At 41.1% G+C, this 14,454-nt stretch overlaps 1 protein-coding gene across 2 annotated transcripts in view; it reads left to right on the forward strand.

Moving 5' to 3' along the window:
* ST6GALNAC3 (ST6 N-acetylgalactosaminide alpha-2,6-sialyltransferase 3) overlaps window positions 1-14,454 on the forward strand; it is a 507,883-nt gene that overhangs the window by 214,760 nt on the left and 278,669 nt on the right. The window contains exon 2 of one of the 2 annotated variants that reach the window (XM_006086097.3): window positions 49-243. The exons of the other annotated variant lie outside the window; for it this stretch is intronic. Coding sequence (XP_006086159.1) covers window positions 49-243 — 195 coding nt within the window. The remainder of the gene's footprint in view (window positions 1-48; window positions 244-14,454) is intronic. 2 annotated transcript variants of the gene reach the window in all.

The following is a 14,454-nucleotide window of genomic DNA, read 5'->3' on the forward strand; positions in this document are numbered from 1 at the left end:
CATTCCTTCTCTCTCTCTCTCTCTTTTTTTTTAAAAAATGTTTTGTAGAGAAAGTCTGTGATTGCAGTGAGCTTCATAGCAGCGTTTCTCTTCCTGCTGATTGTGCGCCTTGTAAATGAAGTGAATTTCCCATTGCTGCTAAACTGCTTTGGACAACCTGGTACAAAATGGATTCCATTCTCCTACACATACAGGCGGCCCCTTCGAACGCACTATGGATACATAAATGTGAGGACACAAGAGGTAAGACCTCAGAGGGTTATCTGGGATTCGAGGGTATCCATGGTAACAGATTTTCTTTAGGAGCAAGATGCTTTCCAGTCACTGAACTGGCTTTTGCTGCCCCACTGAGCTTCTCTGGGGCCCTGACATTTTCTCTGTTCTCATTGTTAGATGGTTACTGACACACGTCTAAAGTCTGCTGGCCCTTCTGATTCACTGGCTTCATGTGGAGTTGAGGAAGCAATTACCTGTTTTCCTGGTGGTTTGTGGCATAACATACACATCTTTCCATTTATTAACTCGGATAAGCAGTGACCAGCTAGAGAAGTAGCTGGTTTTATTTCCTGGGGGTCAACTGGTTGGGGACAGCTCTTTGTAGAATTGCAGAAGAGCATTTATACTTTTGAAAACACTAATTCTGAGACCTGGAGCTAGAAAAAGGCCAAGCTGATTTTCAAATTCTCCGTGGCTGCAGAGAAAATGGTATTTAAAGAGTTTTCAGATTTAAAGGGCTTAAAATCATTTCAATCCTGTAATCTCTGAACCTTCAAGTCTTTGTAGCCAATTGGTGGTACAGAAGAGACTGGAGGCATATTGAAAGCGGGGAAGTGCACACTAGACTAGCACTTTCGCAAGCAAGGATTCGTATCGTGGAGTGAAGAAAAAAGTAATGAACCTCACAGAATGTGAGACGTGCACAGACGTGATTAATAAAAGTGTTATCTCTGTTTGTTTCTATGTAGTGGGGTGAATGTGAGGTTAATATTCATAGATGCAAAGTCCGCATTTGAAGTTGTTGGTGACAAAGGTACAAGTTGTCTGTGTGTCTACATCCCAGAGAAGAGTTTTGGATCAGATCCCATTGAAGGGTCATTTTATGAAGATACTAGAGAGGAAAGTTACGCACAGCACAGAATGCTACTCCTGTTCTGAGTTATTCTTCGCATCCAGGGAGGAGGTGAGAGCTGGCTTTGTACATCCCCTCTTGTAGGCAATATCATACCTGAGTCTTTGCATCTGGTTAATTTGATTTTTTGAAAACAGTTTCTGTATCTGCAGGATTTACAAGCTATTTATTAGACCTTTATAGTTAGAAAGAAAAAGGCACCATTAATGACACATAAATTCTTAGGAGCCTTGCTTGATATTTATCCTTTAAATGGTTTCAAATTAATTTTTTTAAAAAGGGTCCGTGGCTTGAATTTGTTACATGTCCTATTAATTGATTTCCTGTATAAAAATGATCTCAGAGAATAGTTTGTCTCGCTCTTGTCTTTGTTACTTTTATTTCTGGCTGTCAATTAGTATTCTATAACTCTAATAGATCGTGTTAACCACTTCACAAGGACCTGTCACAGGCAGAAACACGCGCCTGAAGTTTTTCACAAATTCTTCTCAGGAGGGAAATCCCACCTCAAATCAAGGACCCTTTCATTTGTTTAAATATTAATGGATTGGATTTTGAAGTATTAAGGGAAAAACTGATGTATGGAGGCTGTTATTAAATTAGTCATATTAGCTAAGCTACCTTTGATATTCTTTTGGTGTAATTTTTAATATGACTTTACACAGGATATTGATAATTATTTTGACCCTACAGAGGCTATTTTTTGGAAGGAAACATAATTACTGCAGGGAGTTTTGTTTGTTTGGTATTTTTAGGCTTCAAAAGCACACAGGCATGGCTTGAGTGAAGATAGGGCTAACCATATCAACTAGCAAAGTTATTATGAGGATTAAATAGGGCAAAGTGCATGAGGTGCCCAGTTCCTAGCTGATGTTCAATGAATGAAGATTTTTTGTTTTGTTTTGTTTTTTACTTCTCTTATACTTACCAGTTATGACTTGAAGTTCTCAGTATGAATAAACACTAAAATACCACAGTCCAGAATAACAAACTTTGCATTTAAATTTTAAAGACTTTGAATTCAGGGCAAGTAATTAGAAATCAGGGTTTTGCAACTTAAAACCACAATGAGAAGAGAAAAAAAGCATATTACTGCACACTAAATATCAAATTGGCAAAAAATTAAGAATCTGATAATACCAAGTGTTGATGAAGGTGTGGAACAAAAAGAACTCTTGTACACTAGTAGGTAGAGTATAAACTGGAACAACCATTTTGGAAAAAACAGCTTCTATTATCCTGTAAAGTTGAAGATCTACATAACCCATGCCCCAGCATTTCCAGTCATTGATATATTCACATGGCATGCATGGACAGCAGGTACTGCAGCATTGTTCATGATCACAAGAATCTGGAAACAACCCAGATGTCTATCAGTAGGAGAGTGGGTGAAAATTGTGCTACATGCACTAAAGTACTACACAGCAATAAAAAATGGAGCATGTGACAACATGAATAAGTCTTACACAAACATAGTTTTGAGCAAAAGATCCTATATAATAAAAGGCTAATATGCAAATTGTCCCCCTGACTGGGAGACCAGGGGACATGGCCAGCCAGCCAACCGCCTGTAGCCCCTCCCCCAGCCATCCCCGTTCCCATCCCCAATCGCCCCCTCCACCACCCTGATCAGGTGTGGACCCTGATCAGGGGTGGGGCTGGTTGGCCAACCTCCCACATCCCCTCCCCCTGGCTAGCCTGGCCCAATCGGCCCTGATTGGGGCGGGCCAGCCGGACCCCACCAGTGCACGAATTCGTGCACCGGGCCTCTAGTGCAAGAATAAGATAATGCACACAGAATGATTCCTTTATAGATCAGAGGAAGAGGCAAAACTAAATGATGTTGCTTAGGTGCATACATATAAGGTGCAACTAAAAAGAAACAAAAAGTAATGAAATTATTATCATACAATTGAGAAGAGCAGTTACTCTGAGAAAAATGTGTGGTTTGTGAGCAGTGTGTGTTCCTGGGACACCAACAAAGATGCTACCTCTTGATCCAGTTGAAAGTGACATGGGTGTTCACATTCTAAATATTTTTTTAAGTATCCATTCATGTTGTATGCACTTTTCTGCATTTCTATTTTATAATGAAAATTGCAAAATATATTCTGAGCCCAGTAGCATATTTATCGACCAGGAATTACACAAAGCATTTCACCTTATTTAACAGTAAGAAATAACTAAAGAGAAGCAATGAGGCATTAAGCTAGCTAAAACAAACCAGACATATTTACAATTGGCAATTTCATGTTATGCAAAAAAACTAGTAGATATGCAGGTAACTTATTCTTGTAGTCTATGCATGATAGAAAGGCCCCATATAACATGAGTGAAGGGGATGAGCAGGAAATTTTGCATGGGAGTTGGAAAACAACACAATACCTAAACAAAATGATGGATTTTCCTCCATCTCAAACGCCTCTAGGTTACATTGACAGGGAAGCAAAATTTGCAGGCTCTCTACCTTCCTCTTCATTGATTTCATCTTTTCTTCTCACAGTTCCAACCCCCACCATCCCTATGTCTGTACTTCATTTGTACTCAAATGCTCTGTGCATTGGTCCTCACCAAATAATGGCTTCAGGTGCAACCCTACCCAGAGATAGCTGCATTAGATAAGATTCTGGAGGAAAAGGTCTTCAAGAACCAAAATAATACAGCTAAAATGATAGGTGGTGGATTGGATATTTGGAGAAAATGGCTTCAATGGGGCCCCTCAAAGCTTGCTCCAAAAGCAGCCTATGTCCCCATTCATTCTATTCTCACCTAGAGAAGGGTAAATAGCTGTGGCTGAGCTGAGCCAGGTGAGCACCGAGCTCATCTACTTATTTTAAGATCTTGTTTCTCAGAAGAAAGCACATGCTTACTAGAAACCAGCAGACTTGCAAGAAATATTTTAAACAGGTAGACATATGAGCAATGATTTCTAGATCTAGAGTATCTGCAAACACAATCATTGTTGATGATAGTTTTATTGGCTGATGCTTCAGCTAGGCCAGACATTGCTGTCACTAGACAAAGATTTTTATGAGTGGAAACATTTATGAGAAAAAAAATGTCTCTCCACTACTGTCAAATGCAAGGTGGGGATGGGAGTGGCTGAATTAGGTTGAAGATTTAGTAGACACAGTGGAGAGCTGGGTTGCTTAGGAGCAAAATCTGATTCTCTGGTTATTTTATTTTATTTTTTTAAATGAGTTCTGGTCCCTTTGGCTTGGCCCAAGTGGAAGTATAGGCAATCTCATGGATCTGTGACAGTCTGCCCTGAAGGCCTCACATTTAGTAAATTATACCCAGTTCAAGCTCAGCTTAATTTTATCAATTCACCCAGTTTTTGAATGATCTGTTCCCAAGGAAAGTACAAAAAGTAAAAGATAAGGAACACAGGAAAGATAAACCTGGGACTTACTTATATTTTACATTGTTAGAATATTGTTTTCCTAATCCAGACCCATACAAAGGAATATGTTGTGAAAATCATGAGGACTATGATAGAAATAATTGAGCACTCAGATAGAAATAATTAGAATAGAAGGAATTCAATACAACTCCCACTCTATAATGACCACATATACCATGCATGCAGTTGGTGATTGGCTCCCATCTTTTGCCCTGTCTCCTTCCCTTTCTCAGCCAGTGTGAGCTAAGGTTCTTATATTGGCAGAGGGGAAGTACTGAGAATCAGGGAAGCAAAATGAGTGCCAACTAACAGAATGAGTGCTGGTATCCTGAATTTTGCTGGCCGCAGAATTCCTCATCAATTCTATGTTTGAGCCAACAACGCACGAAGCAGTGCCAACCCAAAATTTGGACCAGAAGTGATTTAGATTTTGCAAGAGGTCCTATATTTCCCTTTGCTCCCCACCCCCATTAATTTTCTGGCCCACTAGCTTAGCTGCTCAGACTTGCCCTGCCAGGTCATTACTGTATTAATAATGCAACCCTCCATTTAAACAGGATTACATTTAGGGGACTCCACCTGTAACATTAGGGCAGAATCACTGTATTATTGGTTGACCTTTGACATAGTACAAAACATAACCCCATATGTGTTTGGAAAATGAAATCTCTGCTTAGCAATATTTTGTGAACTCTGCTTTCTCCTTAATGCAAATTTTAATGGTTCATTTTGAATTAATTAATTATAGTGGATAGGGAACATATAAACTACTAAGGTACTGCAGGACTTTGTTGAAGGTAATCATTGTTTCTGCCTGTTGTGATCATGGCAGATTTTGAGGGAAAAGAAGAAAATGTACTTCAGGCTAGATTTTGTTTGTAGTTTCCAGATATGGAGTCAGTTTTCCTGTCATTTTTTTGTTGTTGCTGGCACTGGGTGACCTGGTGTGAAGATAATTCTCTGAGCAAATAACCTGCAACTCATTTGCATGAACTACTAGATAAGAGAATGAAACTCTGACAATCAATAGAATGCCACATGCAGATGTTTCTGCTGATCAGTGAGGATGGCAGATGTCTCCCTCATATCTGATAAGAGAATCTTAGTATGCCAGCGCTGCAGAGGTTCTCTGGTATTTGGGGAAGAGTGACCTTTTGGATGGTCTTCAAATGTGCTAAGTGAAAACACACAAGATTTCCCGAACATAGCAATCAAGTTGTAGGGCGGCATATTGATTTGCTTAATAATTTAATGAGGCCAAAACAGACCTCTTCAAAAATGAGAATGTTTTGAAGTAGACTAAATAAGAATACTTAAGATCAGTTGCTATGACAGACAGGCTGCATAAGCTTAATTAAAGATGTGCATAACATATTGATGTTACAATAGATTTTCCCAAGTTGTGGTTATAGCAACAATTAAGGAACAGAGCTGACTTTCTTGGCAATAAAAGCACACACTCCTTTCTTGGCAATAAAAGCACACACTCCATGCAATCAAACAAATGTCCACATGTAACTAAGCTGACATGAAAATATATATATATATATTTGAGAATATAGGCTTTGGATTTTATATAAGTCTATTGAGAACAATTATATGCAAATATGTTTCAAAAGCTTAAAACTAATCAATGTCATTGTTAATTAAAAGCTGAATATTCACATTTGTATAATCATAAAGCAAAAGAAATTTCAACTGTTAAATTGTTATAGAAAAGAAAACAACTACATGAACATCTAAAGATTACTTATTTGGTATGTGCATATTGGCTTAATCATTTTTAAGATCATTTATCCTTTTCCCAAGTATGAGGGCACATATTTGCTGAGTGGAGACAAGATTATGTTTCTCAGTCTGGTTGTGAAACAGCAACTCCAAACAAAGGCCATTATCTCAAGGCAATCTATGCTCTGCTGGCAAATGAAAGGGTCAGGCATCCCTGTGGCTTAAAACAGTTTCAGAAAGCATTCTTGGGAGAGGTGAAGCATGTAGTAGGAGAAGGATTTGGATAGGATAGAAAGACAAGAATAACATAGAGTTGGATGTGTAGGAGGGGTTTAATTGTCCCCTGTTCCCTCCTAAGTTCTTTGACTGGTCTCACAATTAAATTGACATGAGACAGACTACCAAGAGAAAAACAAGTTTGATTTCATGCAGGACCCCTACAAAAATCTGAGATTCAAAAGGCAGCCAGGCACTGGAGGCTTCTATACTCCCCTGAGCGAAGAAAAAGAGTGGGGGTCTGGGCTTCAAAGGAGAGAAGGGCAATTCATAGGAAGATAGGAAGAGCAGATGTTTGGTATAAGCATACACATGTTTGCCTTCCATGCAGATAGGTTTCTCAGATGAAAAAGTGACCTCTGGTAATAGCTCTCTTATAATGCACTTTTCCCATATAAAAGAGTAACTTCTACTCTGTTTTCAAAGTCTCTCCTGTGTCTGCAGCTCAGAAGAATCCCCATGCTGAAGAGACACATCACGAGGTGGCACATTCTTTTTTTTTATTGATTTCAGAGAGAAAGGAAGGGAAAGAGAGAGAGAAATAGAAACATCAATGATGAGAGAGAATCATTGATTAGCTACCTCATGCAAGTCCTCTCCTGGGGATTGAGCCGCAACCCAGGCATGACCTCCTGGTTCATAGGTTGATGCTCAACCACTGAACCACACCGGCCAGATGGAATGGCACATTCTGCCACCCTTCAGGGAAAAGAGCAAAAGCAAAAGTTCAGAACACACACTGTCCATTTCCTTTCAGCACCTACCACTCCCAGCAGGCCATGGGTACTACATTAGAAGTCACAATCAGCTCCTGGCTGTGTTGGTAATCATCATGGCCTCACACTCCATCCATCCATTTCTTACCTCTCTCTGGTTCCATTACCCTTTGTCCTATTCTCTGGGCTCCTCATTTTGTTTAGCTAATTATCCAGTCTTAGAGAGACCTTACCTTGGTCCTGCCAACCTGAAAACTATATAGGAAGCCAGGCCACTTATGTACCCCAACATGGAAGTGGCGCCCTATGCCCAGGAGACACTGCGACACTGCCACATGTCTGCATGATCCTCTGTCTTTCCAGAGAAGGAAATCAGACACATAGGGGGGCAATAAACAGGCTACTCTGATTGAAATGCAACTTACTCCGGGGTATAGAGGATAGAAAAGAATTCATTAGGTAATTATGATTTTGGAATGTGAATAGAATCACTGGAAAGGGAAAAGCCAACTCATATTTGCAAAACAGTAATACATATAATATATTCATGAATAACTATATCCATATTCATGCACTAATGTATAGAAATATACAGAAAATCCACCCATCCATATACACATATATGCAGCAATATATACATATACACATGCTCACAGAGCAATATATATTTTCTTAAATATAAACACACTGTATTCTTATGTACTTCGTTATATAATAAAACTAGAGGCCTGGTGCACGAATTCATGCACGGGTAGGATTCCTTGTGGAGGCCTACAGGGATCGGGGCCCCAGTTCGAGCCTCCAGGCTCACAGCCCCAGCTCGCACCCCCAGCCTCACAGCCCTGCGGCCCCACCTGGCACCCCGCGTTGGCTTGGCGCCACCCGCGCATCTGCTCCACCATCCCACCGTGGTCCTGCTCTCATCGGGGCCCAGCAGGGCTGGCAGTGCCTCCACTGTCGCCGGCTGCCAGCGCCACATCACAGACAACCGCCATGTTTCACGCCGCCCCCTGGTGTTCAGTGCACATCATAGCGAACTGTCAAACTCCCGGTTGAACAATTTGCATATTAGGCTTTTATTTTATAGGACTAGAGGCCCGGTGTACAAAAATTTGTGCACTCGGGGAGGGGTCCCTCAGCCCGGCTTGTGCCCTCTCTCAGTCTGGGACCCCTCGGGGGATGACCACCTGCTGGCTTAGGCCTGCTCCCCGGGGGATTGGGCCTAAGCTGGCAGTCAGACATCCCTCTGGCAGCCCGGCAGCCCTCGGGGGATGTCCACTTGCCGGCGGGGAGCAGGCCTAAGCTGCAGTCGGACATCCTTAGCGCTGCTGAGGAGGCAGGAGAGGCTCCCACCACCACCGCTGTACTGTCAGCCATCAGCCTGGCTTGTGGCTGAGCAGAGCTCCCCCAGGTGGGAGTGCACTGACCACCAGAGGGCAGCTCCTGCATTGAGCGTCAGCCCCCTGGTGGTCAGTGTGTGTCATAGTAACCAGTCATTCCCAGTCTTTCTGCTGTTAGGGTCAGTTTGCATATTACCCTTTTACAATATAGGATAGAGGCCTGGTGCACGAGTGGGGGCCAGCTGGTTTGCCTTGAAGGGTGTCCCGGATCAGGGTGGGGGTCCCGCTTGGGTGCCTGGCCAGCCTGGATGAGGGGCTGATGGCTGTTTTCAGGCTGGCCACACCCCCTTTAGGGTGGGAGTCCCCACTGGGGTTCCTGGCCAGTCTGGGTGAGGGGCTGAGGGCCGTTTCAAGGCTGATGGGCGACTGAAGCTCCCAGCCTCTCCTTTTTTTCTTTTTTTTTATTCTGGGATTTATTTACCTTCTACAATTGAAACATTGTTGCCGTCACTGGCGCTCCCAGCTCTGAGGCCGCGGCTGGCTGAAAGCAGGTATCTGGGGTTTGTTTAGCTTCTATAATTGAAACTTTGTTGCTTTTGGAGCTCAGAGCCGGGCCGCGGCAGGCAGGGAACCTTGGCTTCCTCCATAACTGGAGCAAGCAAGCCTCCTGCTCGCTTCAGCACCGTGGCTGCCGGCCGCCATCTTTGTTGGCAGTTAATTTGCATATCGCCCTGATTAGCTAATGGGAAGCGTAACGGAGGTATGGTTAATTACCCTTTTTGTCTTTTATTAGATAGGATGGTTAACATGTGTTATTAGCCAGTTAGGTATATATAGTGCCTCTTGTGCTTGCCTATTCTCCACCACCCCTTTATTACAGAAACAGTCCCTTCCCTCCTGACCAGAGGGGTGTGCAGAAGATTCAGGCTAGTGATTGGCTAAATGAGGGATTGGTCAAGAGGTAGATGCATGGCCCAAAATGGGCCATTCTGAACCCTTCCCAGATTTTATTGTTCTAAGTAATGCTGTGGGGAAAGATCCTCTTTTCTTTGGTAATAGTGTGTTTTGAGATGTGCATCTCTGAGTGTCAGTGGCTGTGCTCCTTGGGGAGAATGAGACCAAAACATTGAGAGAGGCACTAGCCAGGGGCAGAGCTAAAGTGAGAGCCTGGACAATTCTCTAGTGCCAAGCCCAGCCGTTCTTGAAGGCATTCTACCTCCCCTCATCTGGGGAGATAAACCAGTGAATTCTTTTTTCATGTCTTCTAGTTTGAACTATATTTTGGTCACTTGCAACCAAATGAGTCCTAGCTGATATGTACATTATACGTTATAGTTATTTTACAACAACCACCACAGAACATGCTGAAACTCATCTTTCAACAAGGTGCTGGCTGGGAGAGCCATCTTTCCAAATCCATACCTGAAAACTGCTGGGAAGCGGAGCAGGAGGTCACATCTGTCAGTCCTTCGGTTGGCCCAGGCGTCCAGAGACATGTGTGCTCTATATCGTCCTGCTGAGGGATGTATGTGTAGGAAATGAGCTTATCTTTTGAAAAAGGGAAGTAAAGGTCACACTTTTCCAAGGTCCTAAAGCCAGAAAATGGCTGGACAAGACTGATAACTACTGAATTTCTAATCCTACGCAAATGATAGATCACATGCTTTTCATTTTAATTATTCAGAAGAAATCTTCCCTATTGCTATGAGGCATCATCAGTCAAAATAGATTTTCACTTTACAAATCACATCTGTTATTGATGAAAGATCCATTATCATAGTTTTCAATGTTTCAATTGGTTCCCCCAGAAAATATAAGAGGACTTGATTCATTGCAGAACCTTAGGTAGAAAAATGCCCTTTTACTAACTGTCATCTTAATACACTTCACGGGAGCCTGTTAGACATTCAGATATCAAATTGCCTCACCTGAGATAAGCAAAGCAAAGCAAAACAGAGCACCCAACAAAGAGCACCCTGATTTGAGAGTTGAAAAAGATGAGAGAAGTAGCTGTCCCCCATGGTACGAGTTTTTGTTCAGCATTTCTCAAGTTCCAGTTAAATAACCTGACAGAATAGGTAGAAAAGAAAACAAACCAAAAAAAATTCACCAAGTGGCTGTTAGTATTAACCATGATTATTAGTCACCAAAAACTTAATAAGTGCTCACTCTGTTCCAGATAAAGTATTAAGGCTCAGCAATGAACCCCACTTTAAAGAAAAATTAAAATTGGGGTTCACCAAGGAAGAGAATAAGACAGACTGGCTTGCAATTATCCTAGAAAATACCACCCAGGGGGCATAGACATTTCAGCATAACAGATTCATTATTTTGCTGTTAAGAATAGTGAACACACAAGTAACTTCAATTAAACAATTGTATTCAATGTCTGGCAGATAATTTGCCACTAAGTAGATGGCATCAAATTGTGATTTCTCATTTCCCAGAGTAGACTTACAAAGGCTTACTTACAAATGAAAAATATTCATTAAAGACTTTTTTTTACCTCAAAATTAGCTATATGACTCCTATATCAAATGTTATCCCACAAGGCTTTGAAAATGGTATACCTGGTCAATCGAGTAATCTGGCTTATAGAAATGTTTTAAGTAGTAAAAGGAAAATGAAATTTAGTTCTGATATGGCAATATAGTGGTCTAAGATAGCATGACAGTTGTCTTGCTGTATAATACCAGGGCCTGCTGGATAAGATAGGATACGTTATTTAAGGCCCAGATGGCCTTGCACGAAAGAAGGGAAATCTTCAGGCACCAGCAACTGAGAAGGTATGGAAAGAGACGAAAGCATGAAAGCTGATAGTGTGGCTTCCTGGGGGTTTATCAGTATCCATCAAAACTGAGGGGATGGATAATATCAACCCTGCAGGACAGAAGGCAAGCCTGGGTTCAGCAGAAGCAGAGACTGAGATAAGCCAGCGCCACCCCGCCTGCACCGCCCCTCCCCCCAACCAATCAGACTGAAAGCTGGGACTTGACCAGCTCTGCCCTAATAAAAAGCTAGGCTAGGAAACAAACAAGCAATCACATGAAAACAGGCACAGAGAACAGATAAGGAAGCTTATTTATATCTTTAGTCTTTGGATAACAAAAAATTACCCCTGGAAATTAATTTTAGACTTTGAGTAAAGCTGATTATCCTCCCTAAGGTGGGTGGGTCTTATCTAATCAGTTGAAGGCCCAATAGAACCAAAATATATGTATTTTAACATATTCTTTTTTAAATTTTTTTTTTTGTAATGATGGAAACAGCTCTGGAGTATTTCACAGATAATATTACTTAAAAACTAAAGTACTTAATTCTAGTATTTTTTTTTGTAATAAATGCAATACGTACTCATTGTAGAAAAACTGGAAAACATGTTTAAAGAAAAGGTCACCTAAAATGTACCACTCAAATATAGCCCAGGACACTTAATATCTTTAGCTATTTTCTCCAAACCTTCTTTCTCTGTCTACATTTAGAGTTGACATAATCCTCTACATATACTTCTCTATCTCACTTATTACCATTTAACATTATGAAAAAATGTTCCGTACTTTAGGACAAACAAGTATTTTCTTCTTTGCAATTACAAAGCATTGCCTAGTGCCCAGCATGTAGTGGATTCAACAAGTGTGATCCAATGAACTTTCTGACTTGAACTGACAACCCCTTCCTGAAACCACTTAATGGAACTTGCTGACCAACGCAATTTCAGTATCTTCTGTTGCCCTCACAGGACAACTAAAATCACTGGCAAAGAGTCACCGATCTCCGGCCTTGGAAAATTAGTTAAATCAGTAAAATAGTATGCAGTCTGTAAGGACTAAAAGAGATAATGACATGTGTAGTGCTTAAGCACACAAGTTCACTATCGCTTATCCCAAATCCTTTGGGCCAGTTACAGTTTGGAATTTGGAATTCTTCCATTGGGGATGAGGATAGAGCAGATGAGCAATATATTATGAAATACCACAACTGGCTAGAGGGCAATGCATTGCAATCAAACAGGAATAGCGAAGCATTTTTATAGTAAGTCATGTGAATAACAACAATAAGTAGACCCTCTCCTTGAGCTTTACAAGTGTTCATGGTGCATTATAAGAATCCCTTGTGTCTGGGTTGTGGAAACACCCTCCAGAGGAGTTTCAATCCTTTCAGCTCTAGCTGGGGACCAAATTTTTGGTTGATTTCCCAGCTTGCAGGGTTCCTAGAAAATGCAAGTAGTAAAATTCAAGCTGACCACTAGGGTCCAGAAAACAAATTCATAGACAACCTGCAGAATAATGTTTGACCAAATACCTGGGCATTATGGCCTGGCCAAGTTGACAAATAAATGAACCATGACAGTGTATAAGGCTTTTAATGAATCATTGAAATGTTCTCACAAGTAATCTCTAGTTATGTAAAGTCATTTTCCCATATTGTAGATGAGGAAATTGAGACTAGGACAGGATATACAACTCGCTTCAAGTCGTACTTGCTCAAAATGGCAGGACTAAATCTTGAAATCCAGATGTCAGAGCCCCAGATTTTAGTCATATGGTCAAATAAAGAGTACCCAATGTGTTGACACGTTGTTTTCTATAGTGGCCCTGCTTCCTTTGCACAGTTAAACTGCCTGTATCTCTATATGTAATTTAATCTTGATGGCTTTTGTTGAGTTGGGTGCCAAATATTAGAGTTGAAATTTTACTTAGTGCTTGTTATGAGCTGCTATAAGTCAATTATCTTGTTGCAGCCCACATCTGGACAGAGTACAATGATGCAGCTCCCACCATGACTTTTTACTCTATTGTACTGATAGGCATAACAACCGCAGCATTACCATTCTTGCTATCTTGTTGATGAACTGACTTAATGTTTCTCTCTTTACATTTTTCAAAAGATACAGTGCTTTTTAGGGGTTACTTAAGCCATGTTCCAAAAGCAGAATGGTTGATTGCTGTGTTTCATCCCTGGCTGCCCTGTATTCTTGAAATATGTACTTTCAGACAGGATGTGTTGAGTAAGGACAGCCTTACTCAATGTTGACTTTCCCAGATTAAAGAACAGATTAAAATAGAGTCTCTTGATTTTAAATTAGGTAAAAATTAATATTGTTTGTCAGAAATCCACTGAGGATGAAAATGAGACAGAGTTTTAGGTGCTGAGCTATGTGCCAAATAGCCCTTGTGTTGTTGTTTTTGTTAATCCTCACCCAAGGTTATTTTCCCATTGATTTTTAGAGAGAGTGGAAGGGAGGGGGAGAGACACACAGAGAGAGAAACATTGATATGAGAAAGACACATTCATTGGTTGCCCCCAGCACCAGGGCAGGGCATCGAGCCTGCAACCAAGGTATGTGCCCTTGACAGGACTCGAACCCAGGACCCTTCAGTTCTCAGGCCGATGCTCTAGCCACTGAGCCAAACTGGCTAGGGTTTGTGTTTCTTTCTTGAACATCTTCTTCAAAGAAACAACTGTCTTTGATATCTCTGGAAGCCACATGAATATGACTTGACTCCAATTGCCCTCATCATCTTCAGAGTTTATTTATTTATTTAGTGCATGGGTCTGTGATCATTTTGCTCATTTACTTCTCGAAACTGGCATGATCATTGTAAATCTCCTTTTCATTAAATAACCCACTCTCAGGCCGTTGTTATTATTCCAATTTAGAGTTTTGGAATGGAGTCACCTAATAGGAGGTCAATCAGCCCTCCGGTGAGTGGTGTGCTTGTGTTAAAAATTCTTATGCTGACAAAAGCACAGGAATCATGGCAACGGAATAATATTCACCATCCGAGCCACCTTGACATTTTGCTGCTAGTAGGAAGCTTTCTTTTTTTATTTTTTGCTTTTAACATAGAAGAATGCATT

The sequence above is a fragment of the Myotis lucifugus genome, unplaced genomic scaffold (genome assembly GCF_000147115.1).
Source record: "Myotis lucifugus unplaced genomic scaffold, Myoluc2.0 scaffold_25, whole genome shotgun sequence".
NCBI lineage: Eukaryota > Metazoa > Chordata > Mammalia > Chiroptera > Vespertilionidae > Myotis > Myotis lucifugus.